Here is a 19,409-nt window from a genome sequence, read left to right as displayed (position 1 = left end):
CTCCAGAGCACTCGGCTGCGTGCTGTGTCTGCAGATGCCATTACAGCAGGCGCACACAAGTCTGATCCCCCCTCTGGATGTCTGCTCCGGAGCCGCCTGTGCAGGAACCCAAGCCTCCAGTATTTCATGACAAGGAGAGAAGTATAGCTCTGGTATAAAGTGCTCCAGTTCCATAAATTGGATTATTTCCTAAATGTTACACGGCTTCAGATGAAAAAAATAGTCAGGAGTTAACTCTAAATGAATTAAGTTTCCTTTGCACAATTATGATCCTTGTTTTCTTTTCAATTAAAATTTGTTTGCTCCAATGTTTAATTTATGTTAGCTCTGTTCTTCCTGGCACTTAGTGTAAAATAAAGATAATAGCCTGGGTAGTCATACACATCTCCTATAGAAACTGAGTTTACTTTTGAAATTAAGCCTTGTAGAAATTGGCAGTTCATTTCAGTTGATGAAAAATAGTTACTTTTCTACAGAAAGTTTTGAGATGCCAGTCAAGAACTTTTGCCGAATTGGGTAAGAGAGCAGTATTTTCTCTAGAAAGTTAAGAATTAAAAAAAAAAAACCCCAAACAAAACCCAAACCCAAAACAATATTCTTATCTATGAAACCAACTTTATCTAAAGAGATATTTTACTAGCTATTTTGATTAGCTACTAACAATTTTTATAAAGCATTTTCCAACATAGCTAATAAGGCTACAGAAAATGAATATAAAGAAAGCAGTGTCTGGTGAAGAAAATCAGGACATGAACCCAACCTTTATAGTTCTAACATAATTTCTGTTATATGAAAATACTTAAAAGCTAAAATATCACAAGAATCACTACACAATAATACTGTATATTAGAGGTAAGTAATGACAAGCAACAATTAAATGCTTGCAAGAGTTTTACTACAGCACGTTGTCATTGGCTAAATACTGTTGTTTAAAGAATGTATTTTATTTAAGTGCAAAACTACCCTAACACAGATAAGCACAAAACTGTAGGAAGGAAGCTATGCTCAGTCTGTAATGTAATCAGGGTAGAAATCCACAGACTTGGCTGAGGAGTAATTGTTCTCACAGCATTTCTTTCAGCTTGCTAAAAATATTTACCTTTTGACACATGGAAGTATGAGCACAAATTAAGAGCAGGAGGTTTGGTGTTCTGAAGACACAAGCAGACCTTCTGAGTCAGGCCCAACATGTGGTTCTCACCCCGGCTGGTAGCAATGGGGGTACAAGACAACAAACTGACATCCCTCCCAGTTTCCAACAAGCAATGATTTAGGAAACTTTACTAGCAGCAGCTTATAACACCAGCACTGCGTTGAAAAGACACCAACAGACCTCCTTTCTTCCTACAACACATCTAATCCCTTTTTCAACCATTTATGTTTATACTCTTTGTAAAATACTACAGCAGTAAGTTATATTGCATAATTTAATCAGGCATTGCTGAGAAAATGCTGCATTTTATTTGTTTATTGTAACTCCTGGTTTTGCAAACTAGTTTGTGTTTTGACAGTTAACAGATTACTCTCTACTTTTTCCATGCCATTTTGCCATCCTGCTATCTTTTACATATTATACATTAGCACAAGAAGGTTTTACATTTTGATTTCTACACCTTTCATAATATATTTTGCCTTCTATTCACCTTGACTACACAACGCTGACGTCATATTTCCACAGAATTATGCACAGTGATGACATTTTCTGAGTGACAGTAACTAGTATAGTTACATATAGATAGCACATCTAATTGTATGAATAGCGGGGGTTATTTTTTCCTGTATTTACTCTGTAATGTACTCTGCATTTACCATCCCTAAATCTCACCTACCATTTTATTGTCCAATTGCATCCATCACAAGACCCTTCTACAACTCTTTAGTACTTTTTTTTCTTAGCAAATTCACTATCTACCCTCTTTCAGGTCATTTGTGAGTTAGTTGGTGTCGGAGGTTTCAGTACAGATGACTAGCGGGAACCACTCTACTCATTTATTTGCCATAGGACCAAACCATCAGCTAATGATTTCATACCCTACTTTGTGACAAAACATTTATTTATTCCTACTTTTCTTCTTGTTGTCTAGGTAAGCATTGGAAAAGCAAGTTCCCATTGGGTTACCAGCATAGTTTCTTTAAAAAAAAAGAAAATAGGTTATGACCATGTCAAAGCCTTTTTGAAAAATGAAGTACAGCATGCAGGCTGAATCACCCCTTTCAACAAAGTTACTGAGTCCATCAAAAAAACTCCAATAGATTTTACAGGCAATGACTTCCCTCAACCAAAAAAAACTCTACAAAATGTAAAACTTTACCGTGAGCACACAAAAATAGGATTTGTAAAATACAGATTTATTTTCAGAAACTGCCTAATTTTACCATTTATGAACAGCTAGAAAGGTCATGAATTGTGCCTGGAACTCTGCATATTAACAATACGCAATTAACAATTGCGTATCGTTAAATGTGGGCTTCACATCCAGCTAGCCAATTTGGAAATGTTTCATTATAGAAAATAATAGGTCCGCATTTCTGTGTGGACCATAAAAGCGAAATCTCACCAAATACAAAGTGTTCGCTCCTGCTGATGGATATTGTGTAAGCAAAAAGTGTAAAATCGAGATCACAAGCTCACTGAGAGTATGAATTGGTTGCTTCAACGCTGTGTTATCTGTATCAGGGGTGTCCCAACCACCAACCATTTTTTACCCAAGTGGTCAGCTGGGTAACCTGCACCTATGCACCTGTTGATGTCTTGAGCATCCAAGTCTGAGTTTAAACCCACAGATTCACCAAGCTGGTGAATCTAGAATCTAATACCAAGTTCCTCTCCTCTTCAGGAAGATCAGGATGTGCAGGTGGCACAAACACATGAAGAGGCGCTTGGCATATCTAGCATTAGCAACCATTGCCCTGTCACACGAAGGACAGAGATGAAAACCTGCAGATTTGGTGATGGCAGTGCTAAAAATAGAGTGAAACCAGGCTCTTAAAACCAAGAATGGAGCTTCACAAAGCCAATACAAGTCCTAAAATAAAAATTCTTATTCTCCTGCCAATGGGAAAAAGCCACCAGTAAATATGAGGCAATCTAGAACACACTAACAATCTACCAAAAAAACCTCCAACAACTAATCACAAGCATAAAGCCAAGGATGATGGAGTCTGTAACAACAGGAGAAGCGCTGCCTCAAGCAATAGCTATGAAGAACAGAGGGCTGTGCACTGATAACGTCGTGGAAAGTTTGCATTTCAGAGTATGAGAAGGGCATGTGCCCTGTACAGAAACCTCCCAGTGCAAAACGGTCTGAACTGAACCCCGTGAAGCACGCATGCACCCACTGTGGACTGTGAATGTGGTCAAACAATCCAAGGGAGTACGAGCATCACTAGCCAGCGAGACGAATACCCTCTGCACTGAGCAAAACACCAACACCTTACTTAGTCTGGCTTTTTGCCTCTGGATAAAATATAGTATCGATATACTTTGTAAAGAATTTGGGATTTACTATCTCAGAAATTCAGTTATAAATTCATAATAAAACAACAACACAACTGAGATGAGTGAAAACAAATGGTGCAGAGTACAGAATAAATGGCTAACACGCTCTTAAACATGCTTTGCCAACAAGTAAATTGCAACCTAGAACTGTATGTGAATCTCATGCTCAGCATGCTTCTCTGTTTTGTGCTTAACAGGCTTACAAGTGCAAGACACAACAGAAACACGCTCATTATTCCAGGCAGACAGTGCAGATGCTCTGTCCTACCTCATTTCAGTTTTATCCTAGAGAAAAGTACTACCAGGGATGATCAGATGTCTGCAGAGTTGGGATGTATAACTACTAACATATGTCAAAACAACCAAGTGAAAATGTTCTCCTGTACTCTGCTGATTAATGTCACAGAAATATTTAAATAATACTGAAAACAGTGGATCAAAATACCGAGGTCTTTGTTACAATCAGCTTTGGTAAACATTGATTGTAAGAAACAGGAAACATCTTGAATTGCTGAGATATGCAGAGGACCAGAGCCTTTGTTCAGCCATTGAAGCCAGTTATTTAAGGCAATAGCAACCTACTCTCCCAGTCACTGAGGTCTAGCTAACAAGTTAAAACACTTAACTTAGTTAACATAGTTAACACTGAGGTTAACTAAGTTAAACAACGACACCAGCTGTCTCAGTGTTAAGCAACGGTACCTGTTTCATGATTTGATATGAATCTTGTGACCTAAAGCAACATTACAACCTTGTCATTACATAACTGTGTGTTTCAATCATGGAATCAGGCTTAAATCTCAATTTCTACAATCACACTACACTCTGTGCTCCAGATTCCTACCTATATTAAAGATACACATTGTTATTCATGGAACGATTTACCTGCTTTACAGGAAATAACATCTCACCTTAACGATTATTAAATAATGATTAATAATTTATAGCACAAGACTCAAACACAACTACCGTTGAGTAAGTGCCATAGAATTAAAGTACAACCTCAAAACCTAAACACAATGTATTTTACATATACGCTTTCATATGTGATATGTAGCACTGTCAACCACGGTGTATATAAATGGTCTCAAAAGAATAGGCAGTAATTACTCTTTATACTCCCAGAGCTACACTAGCAATTAATCTTCATGGTATCTTTAGCCACTTTTATAATGATAATCTGTTTCAATTAAAAACAGTTAAACAAGTACGGCATGGTTGATTTAATCCTACGCTATTGTTTCAGTAGAGCTATTCTCAACTGGATGCGAATGAGATTAGCATCATACCCAGAGAGATTAATGCCTTCGTACAATTCCCAGATGGGCTGGCATGGGTGATAATTTGCTCGTGGCCACAGTGAATCAGCTGCCAAGAAACTCTGACTCCTAATTCATGCACAATTAATTAAGTCACGATAAAGAAGCGTCCTAACACATGAAGCTAAATGAAGGATGAAATTTTCAAGTTTGATTAGATTCAAAGCAATTTTGAGAAAAGACTAGGTTCTTCCAATTGGCTGCTATATTGATGGGTTTAGATCAAAGGCGAGTTAAAGATGCTTTTTAAGTCGGTATGTAAGGATTTAGAAACTCAGGATGCTAAGGCAGTTTAAGTGTCAGCGTCTTGTTGCTACATGTCTGCTAGAATTTGCCACTTCAAGAGCAGAGCTGCAAACCAGAAAATGTGGGTGCAGCTTACAAATGTTAGTGCAATGTCAACCATCCTTTAAGCTACCAACGAAGATGGTATGAAGTAATTTGCTACTAATTTAGCAGGGGCCCCAAATACTCCATGTCACTACCTGAGCTGTGGGTAGTAATTGACCATTGCTGACAGCAGCAAGTATCAGTCCTAATCTGTATTTTCTAACCTCGGTCAAAATTATATGGGTAACTCCTCTAAGACAAAAGTTTTTCAGGACTAAAAATCACTGATAGGAATAAAATATTTTAGATATGAATATACATAAATTCAATATGCATCATTAGCACATGCCAATTTGACAGAGGTAGAAGAAAAACATTGAAAGCACACAAATCATTTAACTTATTAAAATAAGCTGCTTTTAAACAAAGCAGCGTTACTTTCTACAGCTTTCAAAATAGAATTAAGGCAAATACAATCATGTTTATTTGTCAAACACTTTTAAAAATGTAATCAGTCTAGCATTTACAGAGGTAAGAATGAAATCTTTTGTCACAGTAGAAATCAGGTTACCCCAGTAGTTTAAGAGACACAAATAGTTTCTGTTTCCTACTCAAGGACAACCTAGAGTTCAAGGCCGGGGGGGGGGTGGGGTGGGGGAAGGGCGCTAAGAAAGAAAGAAAAATGGAGTCAAAAAGCAAGTGGACCAAACAATGCTGTTCTGCAATGAAAGATGTTTGCAAAGATATGGCCTTTCATCTTTGACCTTCAGCTGAACAGCAGAGGCAATAGATGCACTTGGACTTCCAAAAGCAACAAGTTATTTTAGGGCTCCAAACAAAGCGTGGGGCAGCTTCCCTTGCCAGAGTTGACAAGCTGACCTGTTCCCAGCAGCCTGCTCCTCCCACAGCCCATACAGTATGGGAGCTGCCGACTGGTCAGCAGCTGAAGCATCAAACTTAGAAAGCAAAGTCAGATGGCAAATGACCTTAAAAATGCTGTGCTGTAAACTCAGTGGCTCAGGGACTGACTCGCCATCAGCCAGGTGCCCGTGCCATGCAGACCCCAGGGGGCCAGACCCTCATCACCCACCTCAAGCTGAACCAGCCAGGCCACAGTTTGCCTGATCAATGAGCTGAATTACCCATCATCTGCATGTTCAATGTATTTGCAACTGAGTATATCTGTAAACTCTTCACCATCATTCACCCCTACACCTATATATGCAATATACTTTAATACTTACTCCCTTGTGAACCTCCATACTAGCTGTTCAAAGCTGATCACAGAACGTGATGGGACAGAAATGGATGGGACTATAAATGAGAAATCCAACCAGAATAAGGACAAGGCACATGGGAGAAGGTTTTCAGAGGTCAGTAGGGCAGCGAGAGGCTCACATTTTAAAAAAAGTAAAACAAAACTCAAAAACCCACTCTACCACCACAACCGGGCACTAAACTTGCCATTGCCAGTATATACAGATGTATACACAGAAAGATAAAGCAGGCTTATTCTGCTTTTTACTTCTGGAGGCTCTGGGCTCTTTTGCATTAACTAGCAACTACAGAATTTCTTTCTGTAATAAAACAACCTAGTTCCATGTTTTCCCTTTAAGTATTTCTTAAGTACAAAATAAAACTACATATATCCCTATATTTCTTAACTCTAACAAAGGTTAGAAGTGTTATAAACAGGAATATTACATCTCGCTAAGAAGTTATTCTGAAACAAACTAAGTACTAGTATTCCAATACTTTCCAAAATGGCTTATTAGCAAAATTGACTGCATTTTGTGGTTCTAACCTAAATTATAGTTTGACCTAAATTATAGATATTCCAGCCTCTGCAATTTACAGTCCAAAACAAACATGAGAAAGTTTTCCCAAGCATTACAGAACTGAACTATTTATGCAACGCTTTCAATTATATATGGTTTTATCTCCATGTATACTACACAGAGCATAAAAGGCAGATAAATACAAGTTAACTGAAGGAAAGTATACTGCGGGCCCTCAAACATCTAAAGTCTAGACAAAGCTTCACTACATCTGGACTGTGGTAGCCGAAGTATCCCAAAATAATCTTAAATTCTTCATGTATTTGCCATGTATTACAGCAGTAAATGGATTTATTACTGAACTTTTTGCATAGAATAGAATTTAGAAGACTACCAGTAATACTGTTGATAGACTGCCTGTTATCTATAGAAAAACTCCTCATGTGAAGGGAATTCTGCAGAAGTCATCATTGCTCTGGTTCAAAAAAGGCAGACTAGATTCATGTTTTCCCTGTCTTTGTGAGTGTGTAGACGGACTTTAGTGGAACAGCAGCACCCAAGTTACCAGAGTAGTAACGCTGCACCATGCTTTTTTCCTTGCCTACTTCATGCATAAACTAAATCAGGATGACCTCAGTCATGACAGGATTGATCTTCTCGAGCAAACTTCTGTCAGTCTTCAGTGACACCAAGTAAAGCAATCAAGAGCCAGATCCGCAGAGGGGACTGGTTATTGAAACAGAAACTTGCGATGCCCAACTTCCACGTACTTTACAAAGTCCTCAAAAGCAGTTTCCCTATCCGATGTCCACACAGAGAAGCATTCACAGGATTCAGGAAGCAGAGATACCCTCACAGCCTGAAGAAAATGCTCGAGAGCAGGAAGAATCGAATCGCATGTATCTCCAGAAGTTAGGCAGCTAACACCAAGCTCCGAGGCAGTGTTTATGCAACAGACTACTCCTCAGAATGCTCAGGGACCCATGTTCAGACACCTCCTTTGCCAGTCCATAAAATAAAAATTCAAGCAGTCTTTAAAAAAAAAAGAAAAGAGAGCGAGAGAGAGAAAATAAAGCAGCTTCAGTCAATAGCTTAGTGACTGGTATGCTCCTAGGAGAGAAACTGGGGATCCTGTTCCACTGAGTATTTAAGTATTTTAAATAAGATGACACAGGATCAACAGAGAGAAGCAAGAGACATTTCAGTGCTAAAAAAAGCCATACAATCTGCAGTTAGAGATTTACCTGTCACTACAAACTCAGCCTGGAAGGGCCAACCAGTCCTCTTCCCCCCAAGATACTCAATTCCCCTTTTCTAACCCAAGCCGTGCTAATACTAGGAGAGCATTTGATGTCCCTTACCGTCACAGAGTTACCAGGATGACAAGAAAGCCAGTTCTGTGGATGCAAAGGCATCTGAACCAGCCCAGCCAGGTGCCTTTTCTACATGGCTGCTGATCCTGCTCTGAGTCCACACAGGAGCACAGTTATATGCACAACAGCTTTGGCTCAAAGCTGACCCCCTTAGACCTGAGGAAGCTCTGCAAGGAGCCATGCTGTCGCCTGCATCAAGTTTTCCACTCTTTGCAGCCCTGGGCTAGCCATGCTATTGGCTAGGTGGGGGCAGAGATATTGTATATAAATTAGAAAATCATCTGGCTTATGAAGTTAATTCCCATGCTAATGGCGAATAATGAAGTGCCACCTTCAGCCTCCCAAATCCAACAAAATGAAAAGTAACCACATCCATTGATTTCTTGCCTACAACTCATAAAAATGAGACATAGCTTGTCTCATGGCCAGCCAAGCAGCATGTCAGTATTTCAAGGTATGACCAGCTAGAAATAATAAATTGAGAAGACAGAAGAAAGAACTGCAGGTAGTGAGGTAAATAAATGCAGCTTCATGGAATTCAACTCAGTCATCTGACTTGTACATGCCTGACTGACGTTGTCTCTTACATCACAACAAAGTGAATGGATTAGTGTAATTGTAAAGAAATTAGTACTTTTAATACTTTTCATGCAGTACAGCATCAAATGCTTTCTTGAACTTCAAATAGACTGGCTTAGTCCCTAGAAAATGTACTCAAGTCACTTCTGCCATGCACATGAGCTGACAACGAGGACAGGATCTTCTAAATGAATTCTCAGTAACACAGGAGCACAGACCAACACAAGTCAGACACAGCACTAGAAACAAATGACTTGAGAGTCTGAACCACAAACCAGAGACAGTTCAAAAGAACAATAGAAAACTGGATGGCAGCCTGTTTGTTTGTGTTTGGGAAGCTTTCACCATGTAGCCAACTTTCTATATACTTAGAATCCACCATCTGCCATAAATTTTGATCCAGAGCAATTTTCTGTAAAATCTTCTGGGAAGATCAGGGTGCACGCAAAACGGAAAACGAGGCCTTCCACTTTAAATTCACTTCTATAGGTATCATCTTCACTACAGCTTGAAAACATAAAATTATAATCATTACTAATAATTATTATTATTCAGAGTAGATCATTATTGTAACAGCAAAAGCAGTACTTAAGATTTTAAAAAAGATATACATAAAATCTCTTTTGAAAAAAATGTGATATTTCATTCCTAAGAACTATTTCCCACAAATACTTATCTTCTACATATTTCTTTGTGGCATCTTTGTTCAGTTGTTTATTTTTATGAAGATAAAATGTCTAAAACAATTATAACCTGAGTAGTTACAGATTTTCGATATGTAGACGTGTATGCATCTTAATTAAGTTATTTTTATTTAGTAACTTTTATTTACTCTTAGTTTTGATTTATTCTGAGACACAGGCCAACCTGAGAGGCAAGAAAAACAACTTGCTTTTAAATAATATTAAAAAAAAAAATCCAAATTCTAAAGGAGCAGTTAGACAGCTGGTAAGGAAAGAAGCCAATTCCTTTACTCCACTACTTTATAACAACCTCTTCCTTCCTCCAAATGCATGATGCCCACATGCAAGAAAGGGCTCTCTTAACAAAGCTAATGATGTTACTACAGAAGCCTCTTTCTGCTTGCACTGCCTCACACAGTCTCTCCTCCATCCCTCGAAAATCTCCACCTGAATCCTTGACACTTCAGACATCCTGCCTCCTCCTGACAGTGAGAGCAAAGAGTCAAAGGAGAGACAGTTTCCCAACAGTTCATTGCTTGCTGTAGCACAGAAGTAACTTATCACTACTCAATGGGACAACCTGGTGTGAGCTTTCACCCACCCCTCACAGCAGCCAGGTACACCCCCAGCACCTCCATCACACTGCAGAAATCTTCATGCATGAGAAGCTGGGGGAGGGGATTTAAGGAGCTCACAAGCCATGTTATCATACTGTAACCTCACAGACAGTTAAGGACACACATTTGCTCTTCTTCTCCTTCAGAGATGCCTCTGATAAGGAGGTGGATGCATCCTCCTCCTCTTTATCAGAGCTATATGCAATGGCAGCTCTTCCTTCTGCCCTTTCCCCCAGCATCTCATTCCTAGACTGCTGCAGGCAAAAGGCAATACATGCCCTGGGGGGGGTCACCCCTGAGGGGATGCTGCAGCACCTTGCAGCTGAGGTGGCACGGGGGAAGGCAGGGAGAGAAACAACGATGTGCACATAGTCACTGACAGGCCCATCAAGGACATAGAAAAGGACCAGAGCAGCTCTTGTCCCACCCTGCTGCCCAACTGGTAAAGGATCAGGAGGCTTTACACATGTGACAGGGGTGGCAATTTCTGCTGGAGACTTTCCACTTCCCTCCAGAACTGCCAAACTATTGACTGTAGCAGCAACCGGTGGGGCAGATGCCTGAAGGCCTGTAAGAAGTCAACCCAATCGTAGAGACCTCCATCCTTATCAATAACTGCCATTCACCCCCATCCACAGGCACCACCCTAGGGAGGGTGGCACGCAGCATGCTTGACATAGCTAGGACCCCTCGTGTTCTGACCAGTTCTGAATGCCTGTATTAGCCAGTGTTTCCTTATCGTTAGCCCACAGCGCTCATTTTGTTGGCCATGATGCCTTTCCTCACATTATCTTCCCTATTTGTCCTATTCTAAAAAGAAAAAAAAATAATCAAGGCCACCTTTTCTTCTACCCTTTCATCTTAAGATCTGTGAGCCATGTTAACCTTCAGCATATAACATTTTGTTTGTAGCTCCAGGCATACTCCCCAGAGAGATCCCCACCCAGCTGGATTCTTAAGCTCTGCTTAAAATGGTGCACCTTGTACCTTCCTAGCAAGAGCATGAGCTCATGTGAAGCTGTAACAGAGCTGGGACATGGAGTCCAGGTAACTGGGCATTATTAGGCCATCGTGAGGCTGGACAGGTACAGTCACTCTCTGAAACACTGCTTTTAATTTTTGTATGCAGAATAAATGTGTGGAGAGTTTGGCCACTAAGTGCTTTGTGTCAATAGTCACCGCGACTGAGGAAATCTGGTTGTGCAGGCCCTCTGGGGAATACAGCACGGGCCAAACTGGGAAGGACATGGTTATTCTCTGAAGTAACTGGATCTATCAGAAATTTAAGCCCAGGAAAGATGGATGATTCTTTTTTTTCTCCCCAGGAAGTTCTTGTCTGTCTCGCTACAGGGATGAAAGGAGTAGATATCTCTGGTTAAGACGACATCCTTTCTGTCCTGCAAAGACTGATTATCCAGGCCTGTCTCTTATGTCTCTATATCATAGCAAGTTTCTCTCCCCCCATTGATAGTAGCTGCCTACACAGCTCTTACGCTCTCCTTCACACCACCCCTTCTTCTAATAGCTAAGCAGAAAGCAAACAAGCAAGTCTCCACTTATCTCCACTAAGTAGTTCAGAAGAAGAGGGCAGACATATGCATCTTTTCCTCTGGCAAGCAAATTACTACTGTGATGCAGCAGTCACAGCTGCACACAATACACAGAAAAGGTTCAGAAAGGCAACAGGAGACAAAGCAACCATGCTTGCCCCAAAGGGCTAGTGAATCAACACAAAGCAGCAAACTTTGTGGTGCAGACACTCCTACCCTCTCCTTTGGAATGGGGTAGAACAAAAAAGATGACAGAATAGTAGTTTTAGAAACTGTCATATTTAATCACTGGTTTGTCACACTGGAAAAGACAGCATTGACATTTGACCATGTCCCCTATCCCATACACTCCTTTCCTGGACCATTCACTGGAAGTATCTTCATATTGAATTAACTGTAAATTTATATTTAGTGAAAGCAAATTAAGTGATTACATTAAAAATTTTAACTTGCAGAACTTCAGTACGAAGCTTTTGAAGGTACTTTCTTAATCCACTTCAAACTGGTTTTGTTAGTTTAAACTGACCCTAGTTCTCATACAATTTCTCCCACTGCCGCAGACAGCTGCGCCAAACACACACACACACATTCTGGCACACGGTCACAAACTCAGAACTGAATGGAAAACTCACTACTGAATCATTTTTCCAGTCTCTGAGGTACTTTATTGTTCTCTGTGGGACATTTTCCAGTGTTTTGTATAGTCTGCTTTAAAAACTCACTGGCAAGCCTTCTGTCTTTGTACTTCTACAGACCTGTAGATCCTACCCAGGTCAGGAAGTCTTAAGGGCTTGTCTACGATAGACACATTCCAGAACTGCAGCAGAACAGATTAAGAGATATGAACAAAAAGTTACGACACAGTAATATTCTCTGCCTTGCTGGAATAATGCCTTAATAATAATAAGGCTTTATGTTGGCAACCTATTCCAAGATAGTTATAGCAGGGATTACTTTGGAATTTGAAGTGACTTGGTTTGGAGGATGACCACGAGGGGGAGTTACCCCTATTTAAGCATAGCTGTAATGAACCGGCTGTTCTGTTATGTCCATCCATTTTCCTCACTAGACAAACCCTAGATCTTCAGCCTTCCAATCTGAGCTAGTAGTAACCTGAGCATTGTTACTACTAAAGTGCTTTGAGATACCAATACTGTAAGCATCTGCAAATAATTAGACTCCACTGTCATCTACCTGTTTAGCTGATACACAAAAAACCAAAACTTCACACCACAGTCACATGGTTTTATTTTCCAAAAAATCACCATTTGTTGTACAAACAAAACTAATCCAAATACAAAGCAAAATTCAATTAGCTTAAACTCAATCCAAGTCAAAAGCTTGGAATAAAATATAAATTAAAAAAGGGGGCAGGAATGGAGGGTGCAACTGGAAATTATGAATTTTCTATTGCAGAAAATAAGATTCCAGGACTATCACCAGTAGCGAGAATACCCATAACAGAGGCCATAAGATTGAGTTAGTCTTTTTTCCTGCTTTAATAAGTTCATTGTACTGGTTTATAGCACGTCATTTGGAAGAGCTGATACATGATGCAGAAATGCAAGACCACAGATCAGCTGGTAATCCACCCGATTTCCTAGCAGACATCCACCACCTGAGACAGTGGGTCCACACGATCCTCTCCTGGAGGATTACTATGAAGACACCAGGACTCGCATCAAGGTACTTTCTGCACAAAATACTTTGATTTCACCATCTTCCCTGGGATTGCATGATTAAGCAGCTTGCTCAAAGTCATTTAAAAAAAAAATGAGGAAAATATTACAAGCTTCAATCTCAAACCCAGTGTTTACATCCTAAGACCATGCCCAGTCTTGAGAACAGGCTGTGGGGAGGGAAGGGGGAAGAGAGAGATGGAATTAAAAACCAAAGCCTTTAAGCATTCCTACTGAGGATCAAAAGAAAGCATTTTTAACCAACACACTATTAAAATTCTTTCTTTGGTATGAACAAAGTTTGGACTGCCAATTACAGAAAAATTCAAGCTCTTAAAACCACAGAAGTCTCTTCCACCTCCCAGCCCACTGCCTCATTATGGCTGCAAAGTAAAATTAAGCAATATTCCAGAAGTCAATAGCTCCTCCTCTGCTGTAACACCAAGTCCCCTGAAATGCAGAACCCTTTGCCAATCCTGAGAAGGTTCCTTGTTGCAGTCAACCACGGACAACCTAACTATACTGATGCCATTACTAAACACCACGTAGAATCACATCAAATTGCGTAAGTGACATTGGTACTCACTGGTCTCCCCCAGAGAAAAGGCCCAGCAATGAACTGCCCTAAGCTTATCACACTAACTCCAAGCTAACTGCTAGCAACAGATTCAATACAAGCTATATACAGAATGGGGGGAAGCTTCCTTACCCTTTCACCAGTAAAGCAGTCGTCTGAAAAATTCAGTTTGACCAAGCAGTCAATCAGCACTGCTGAATCACAAGTAAAGGCAGACAGATCAGCACCCATACACATTAGGTAGTTTAGAAATGCCTGCGCAACACTGCAGTAGTGAGGTATAACAAATTAGAGGCCAGACAGTAGCAATGACAGGACACTAGGAAGAAAATGAAACAGGGTAGGGAAATCAAATCCTGATAGACACTGTTGTTCCATGTAGCCACCCAGTCAGTTGGCTGAGTACTGATCAACCACTGCAGTGGTCAGAGGTGGTTATAAGGGAGACAGGATGGAAAAAGAAAGAAAAAACCCAAAATGCCTCACTACCACGCAGTTTTTATGAAGTAGCTGTATGAGAACAGGTAAGCCATGAACCTTTCCAGAAGGAACTTCCTCCATGCAGAAGGCATGCAGTAGGCACAAGTTACTGACAGTTCAGAAAAGTCAGTCATGGCAAACTATTAAAAATGGCTCTGTGGTCTTTCTGTTGTAACAGCGGCATGACTGGAAGGCACAAATACTGACAAAAGCTGGCTCAATAGTTGTAGTTAAGACACACCAAGTAAAAACCAGCAGCATACCTGATGAGATAAAAGTGGCAGACGCTGTAGAAAGCATTCCTGACAAATGATGACTGGAGAAGGCACTGCACACTAGTTTACAACTGGAGCCTATAGCCTGCCTTCCAATTTAAAACCCACAATTTATCTGAGATCTGCAGCTCAGTTCAGTTGCTTGAATACAGGTGTCTTAACATTTGATACCAGAATTTGCCACGCACCTCACTGGGCTGGCAAACGTGATGTGAGACCAAAGCCTGTGGCCTTCCAGGCTGACAGCTAGAGGCCAAACAGGGAATTCTGACTACCCTAAACAACACTAAAAAAAAATAATTTTGGCAACTGAACCAAGCTCCTCCTCCAAGCTCAGTAAAGAATATGCAACTAAGATTTTAGTAATAGTAGCCACCTTCAATACCACCTATATATATTTTTTAAACCAGAAACTTCATAATTTTCCAACTCACTTCTGTTTCACTCTCTGCACAGCACAAGACGGCAAGCTTTTCAAGACCTGTGTTAAGGTGTTCCCCCTCCTCTTACCACTGAAAAAGCCATTATTAAAACAGGTTTAAAACTTGTTTTACAAGCCTCTCACCCAGAAAGGCTCTCGCCCTTTAGAGCTATTGCTATCGGCAAAGCCTTTCCACAAGGTGGCATATTCTCAAGGGAGCTGTATGTTACAGACAGTTCAGGTAAGAAAAAAGTCTGTTGGGGGGGGGGGGGGGGGAAGAATGTTGCTCTTTCTGTCAGAAGTTTGAGCATCAAGTCAGAAAACAACAGAAGGCAAAAGACACAATGGAGAATAAGTCTAGGTACTTCTCCTTAGTAGATGTAAGCTGAGAGAGCAACGAAGAGCAACTTCTAAACATTATTTTTGCACTACCTGAGTTCAGGTGCGCCAGGTTATCATACGCTACATTCCCAGAGAACTTCAAGAACTACTCTGTAAACCAGTGAGATACCTGGGCTATATGTAACCAGCTCTGCCAAAGAGCTCTGCTGTGCTACACCCATTCCTCTTCCACTTCCAATACAGGATCCAAGGTGGGGCAGGGGGGAAGGTGTCCATAGCTCCCTTACACAGTGCTTATATAACCACGCAGCTCTAGTGCACTCCAAAAAGATTTAAAGAAACATCTAGCCACTAAACATTATCTGCCTTGTCATTCAGTGCAACAGATATCACTACACCATTTCCCAATGAGAGAAAAGGTTGTTTCACAGTGTTTATTTTTACATACTACAGTAGGGGTGGGAGAACTTACCTCCATTTGGAGAGCAGCCGTGTCCTGGTCATAGTGTCCCATGATGTTTGGGAAAAAAGTCATATTGTAAGGCATTCCTGAACATCTGGAAATAGTAATTGGCTCACATGTGAATAAACTGTGCCCTCGCACCAGAGTGAGAAGTAAACTGCAAGTCGCAGAGAACGCAAGTACTCCCATTTTGTCAGGATCTCCCACTTCAGCACATAGCTCTGCTCAGTAGTTAGACAGACCGGCTTTGCACCAGGACAAAAACACGCATCTTCCTCTGCTGGTTCCAGCGCAAGGCAAGGACGCAGGCAGCAAGGCAGACGATCACACTCCTCACCGCTCCTTTAGGCATTTCCCCATCTTGGCTGACTGCAATGTCACTAAATCCCTTCTTCCTCGAGCCTGTACGCTGCAGAACCGGGAAAAGACAGGACAGAGTAATTAACAGCAGGAACAACCCGACCGCGACCCCCCCCGTCCCAATGCCGAACGCGGCCTCCTCACAGGCCCCCGGGAGACTGGGCAGCTCCCGCCGGAGCCGCACCGCACCCCCCGTGCCCCGCTCCGCCCGGGCAGCGCCCGCGGCCGCCCCCGGACCCCACATACCCCGCAGGGCCCGCGGCGCGGCCCGTCCTGTCCCGGGGAGCGCCGCCTCGCCCACGGGGAGCGGTGCGTTTGGCCACCGCTCCCGCCCGGGCCCCGGAGCCACCGCTGCTCCCAACGCCCCGTTGTCGGCACTGGGTTCCCAGCCCCGCCCTGGGAAGCGGCGCCCGCGGGGCCGGGCGGGGAAGCCGGCCGAGAAGTCGGCCCAGGAGCCGGGGCTCGCCTCGGCGCCGCATCCCCGCCACGCCCGGGCCGCGCCCCCGCCGCCCCCTCACCGGGACCCGCCTCCCGGCGGACGCTTCCCCCCTCGGCGTACGGCCCGGGGCGCCGCTCCGAGGAGAAGCAGCCGCTCCCCAGGGACGGGACGGGACGGGACGGGACGGGACGGGACGGGACGGGACGGGACGGGACGGGACCCGCCGCACTCACCTGGGCCGGCCCGGCAGCCGCCCCCCCCCCCCGCCGCGGCTGCGATGGCCGCGGCCGCCCGGCGCCACCGAGAGGATGTGGCGTCGGGGGTAGGGGGGGGCGCGCTCGCGCGATACTTGGCGGGCGGGGGCGGGGCGCGCAGGTGAGGGCCGCCTCGTGCCGTCCCCTCACGGCGGTGCCGGCCCCCGCGCCGCCAGCCTGGTAAAAATGTCCGAATCCTCAGGAGATGAGGGGTGCGGAGGGTCGTTAGATGAGGCTAAGGCTGAGGAGGAGGCTGATGTTAGAAGGCGGTGTGGAACGGCTGAATGCAATGGCGGACAGGGAGGTGATTGGGGTCTTTGCGGAGGAAAGGGGCGCCGAGGTGAGGACAAAGGGAGATGGGTGTTCAGAGGAAGGAGGAGCACCGTGGTGGCTCTGGTGCTCAGGCTGCCGCTGTCTCCCAGAGACCCGGCTCAAGGATGTGCGAACTGTCCTGCTGCTGCTGGCTGAGACCACACTCTCATCAAATACATGGAGTCATGGAATGGTTGGGGTTGGAAGGGACCTTAAAGATAATCTCATTCCAACCCCCCTGCCATGGGCAGGGACACCTCCCACCAGACCAGGCTGCTCAAAGCCCCATCCAGCCTGGCCTTGAACACTTCCAGGGATGGGGCATCCACAACCTCCCTGGGCAACCTGTTCCGATGTGTCACCACCCTCACAGTAAAGAATTTCTTCCTAATATCTAATCTAAATCTCCCCTCTTACAGCTGAAAACCATCACCCCTTGTCCTATCACTACACGCCCTTGTAAAAAGTCCCTCTCCAGCTTTCTTGTAGGCTCCCTTCAGATCCTGGGAGGCCGCTATAAGGTCTCCCCAGAACCACCTCTTCTCCAGACTGATGTCCAGCTGTGCTTAGCTGTGTTTGCAAACACAGGCCTGACACCTAACTATAGAAATGCTGAAGGTTACTAGGCAGAGATGACCAAATTTCTCAGCGTGGAGCCACCCAAGGTCTCATCAGGCTGCTGCTCAGCCATGCAACTCGCTCTGCGCTCCAGGACTGGAACAGGAAACACCAGATGCCGAGACATGCAAACAAGGTTCAGAAATGGTTTGAGGATGTTCAGGCAGTGCTGCCTTTTTGCTAGTGTGCCCCAAGGTAGACCGTGCGCAGTCAGAATCCACAGTACCCAGATCAGAATCCCAGTACAGAATGCACAGTACCCAGAGAATCCGTCCATGCTTGGTGGAGAGTGTGAAGCTGCACGTGGTTGTTCAGAGGACCACAAGCATCTAAAAACCCTCTCTTCATGCAGGTCTTTTGTGTATCATTTCCTGTGTCACCCCACAGAATCATGGAACCCCTCCAGATTCCCTTGCGTGAAGCCATTTTAGCACCTGTATGAATCATGAGGAGGATTATACCTATCTGCCGCAGATCCACATAGCTCTGCCATTTGAGCAAATGGACTAACTTGATAGCTGGAATTAAATTTGCTGTACAAACAAGCAACTGAATCGGGAGGTGACCAACATTTTCCCAGCAGGTTTCACCAGTGATGTTAAATGAAACGCTTTTGGCAGGTTGTGGAAGTTAATGTACTCTACTCTGTGAAAACACTCACCTACATTATCCTTTGTCACTGCTCCCGTTCTTGTCCTCCATCTGGCTTCTGTCCTAGTCTCTATCAGCAGCTTCTTCCCATCTTAGAAGTGTTACATTTTTCTTTTCATGAGCTCTGAGAGGCTTGCACGCTGTGCGGGTCTGGCACTGAGAGCACCAGGAGCATGCAAGAGAGAGTCTTCCTATCCCACAGCTGAAGAAGCCAGTCTAGGGACGTTCTTGCTCAGCCCTTGGTGAAGTTGCTGCATTGCTTTCCACTCCGGGAACACCATCAGTTCCTTGGATATGCTGAAAACTTGCAGGGAGAGGACGTGTTCGGTGCAGATTCGCAGTCCAGCAGATTTCTATTGAATTCTCTTTCCTTTCTAGTTTCATTAATGCCTATAGGCATTTTCATTAAAACGGCAGCAGAACTACCAAGGACCATCTATACCAAGTGAAAAGTCTCTGCTTCCTAGTATGTAGGGTACACAAATTCTCAGACAAGCTTCTGTTATAATTTGTATATGAGAAAACTAGCATGTCTTACATGATTTTCATGAAAGCTTAATAAGAATTTTTTCTGAAACAACCAGACGAAAATCCAAAGTGTGGAAATTTCAGCCAAACCACAGAACTTTGTCGAAGTTTCATATGTCACAAGCACCTGAAAATAGCGTATTGTGAAGAACTAAGGCTGCTAAACTCTGTTAAAACAGAGCTCTGATAGTATCATACTGTATAAATATGGCGTTATATAAAGTGATGGCTTAGTTCCTTCTATCAGAATGCATTTTCATACATAAATTAAATCTCTGAAAA

At 43.1% G+C, this 19,409-nt stretch overlaps 1 protein-coding gene across 3 annotated transcripts in view; it reads right to left on the bottom strand.

Annotated features, from left to right (window-relative positions):
* The window catches only part of FZD6 (frizzled class receptor 6), a 29,961-nt gene extending 11,211 nt beyond the window's left edge, over nucleotides 1-18,750 (bottom strand). The window contains exons 1-2 of one of the 3 annotated variants that reach the window (XM_074577580.1): nucleotides 18,610-18,750; nucleotides 15,975-16,374 (exon numbers count right to left, since the gene is read on the bottom strand). In XM_074577580.1, the coding sequence (XP_074433681.1) occupies nucleotides 15,975-16,154 (180 nt within the window). In that variant the 5' untranslated portion in view covers nucleotides 16,155-16,374; nucleotides 18,610-18,750. Of the gene's footprint in view, nucleotides 1-15,974; nucleotides 16,375-16,571; nucleotides 16,814-16,997; nucleotides 17,072-18,609 lie in introns of those variants that run through there. The other 2 variants (XM_074577579.1, XM_074577578.1) reach the window with 2 other exon arrangements.
* Between the last annotated feature and the right edge of the window lie 659 nt (nucleotides 18,751-19,409).

This window comes from Larus michahellis, chromosome 2 (genome assembly GCF_964199755.1).
Source record: "Larus michahellis chromosome 2, bLarMic1.1, whole genome shotgun sequence".
Lineage (NCBI taxonomy): Eukaryota > Metazoa > Chordata > Aves > Charadriiformes > Laridae > Larus > Larus michahellis.
The sequence above is the reverse complement of the archived record's forward strand: the minus strand, read 5'-3'. Positions and strand labels throughout refer to the sequence as shown.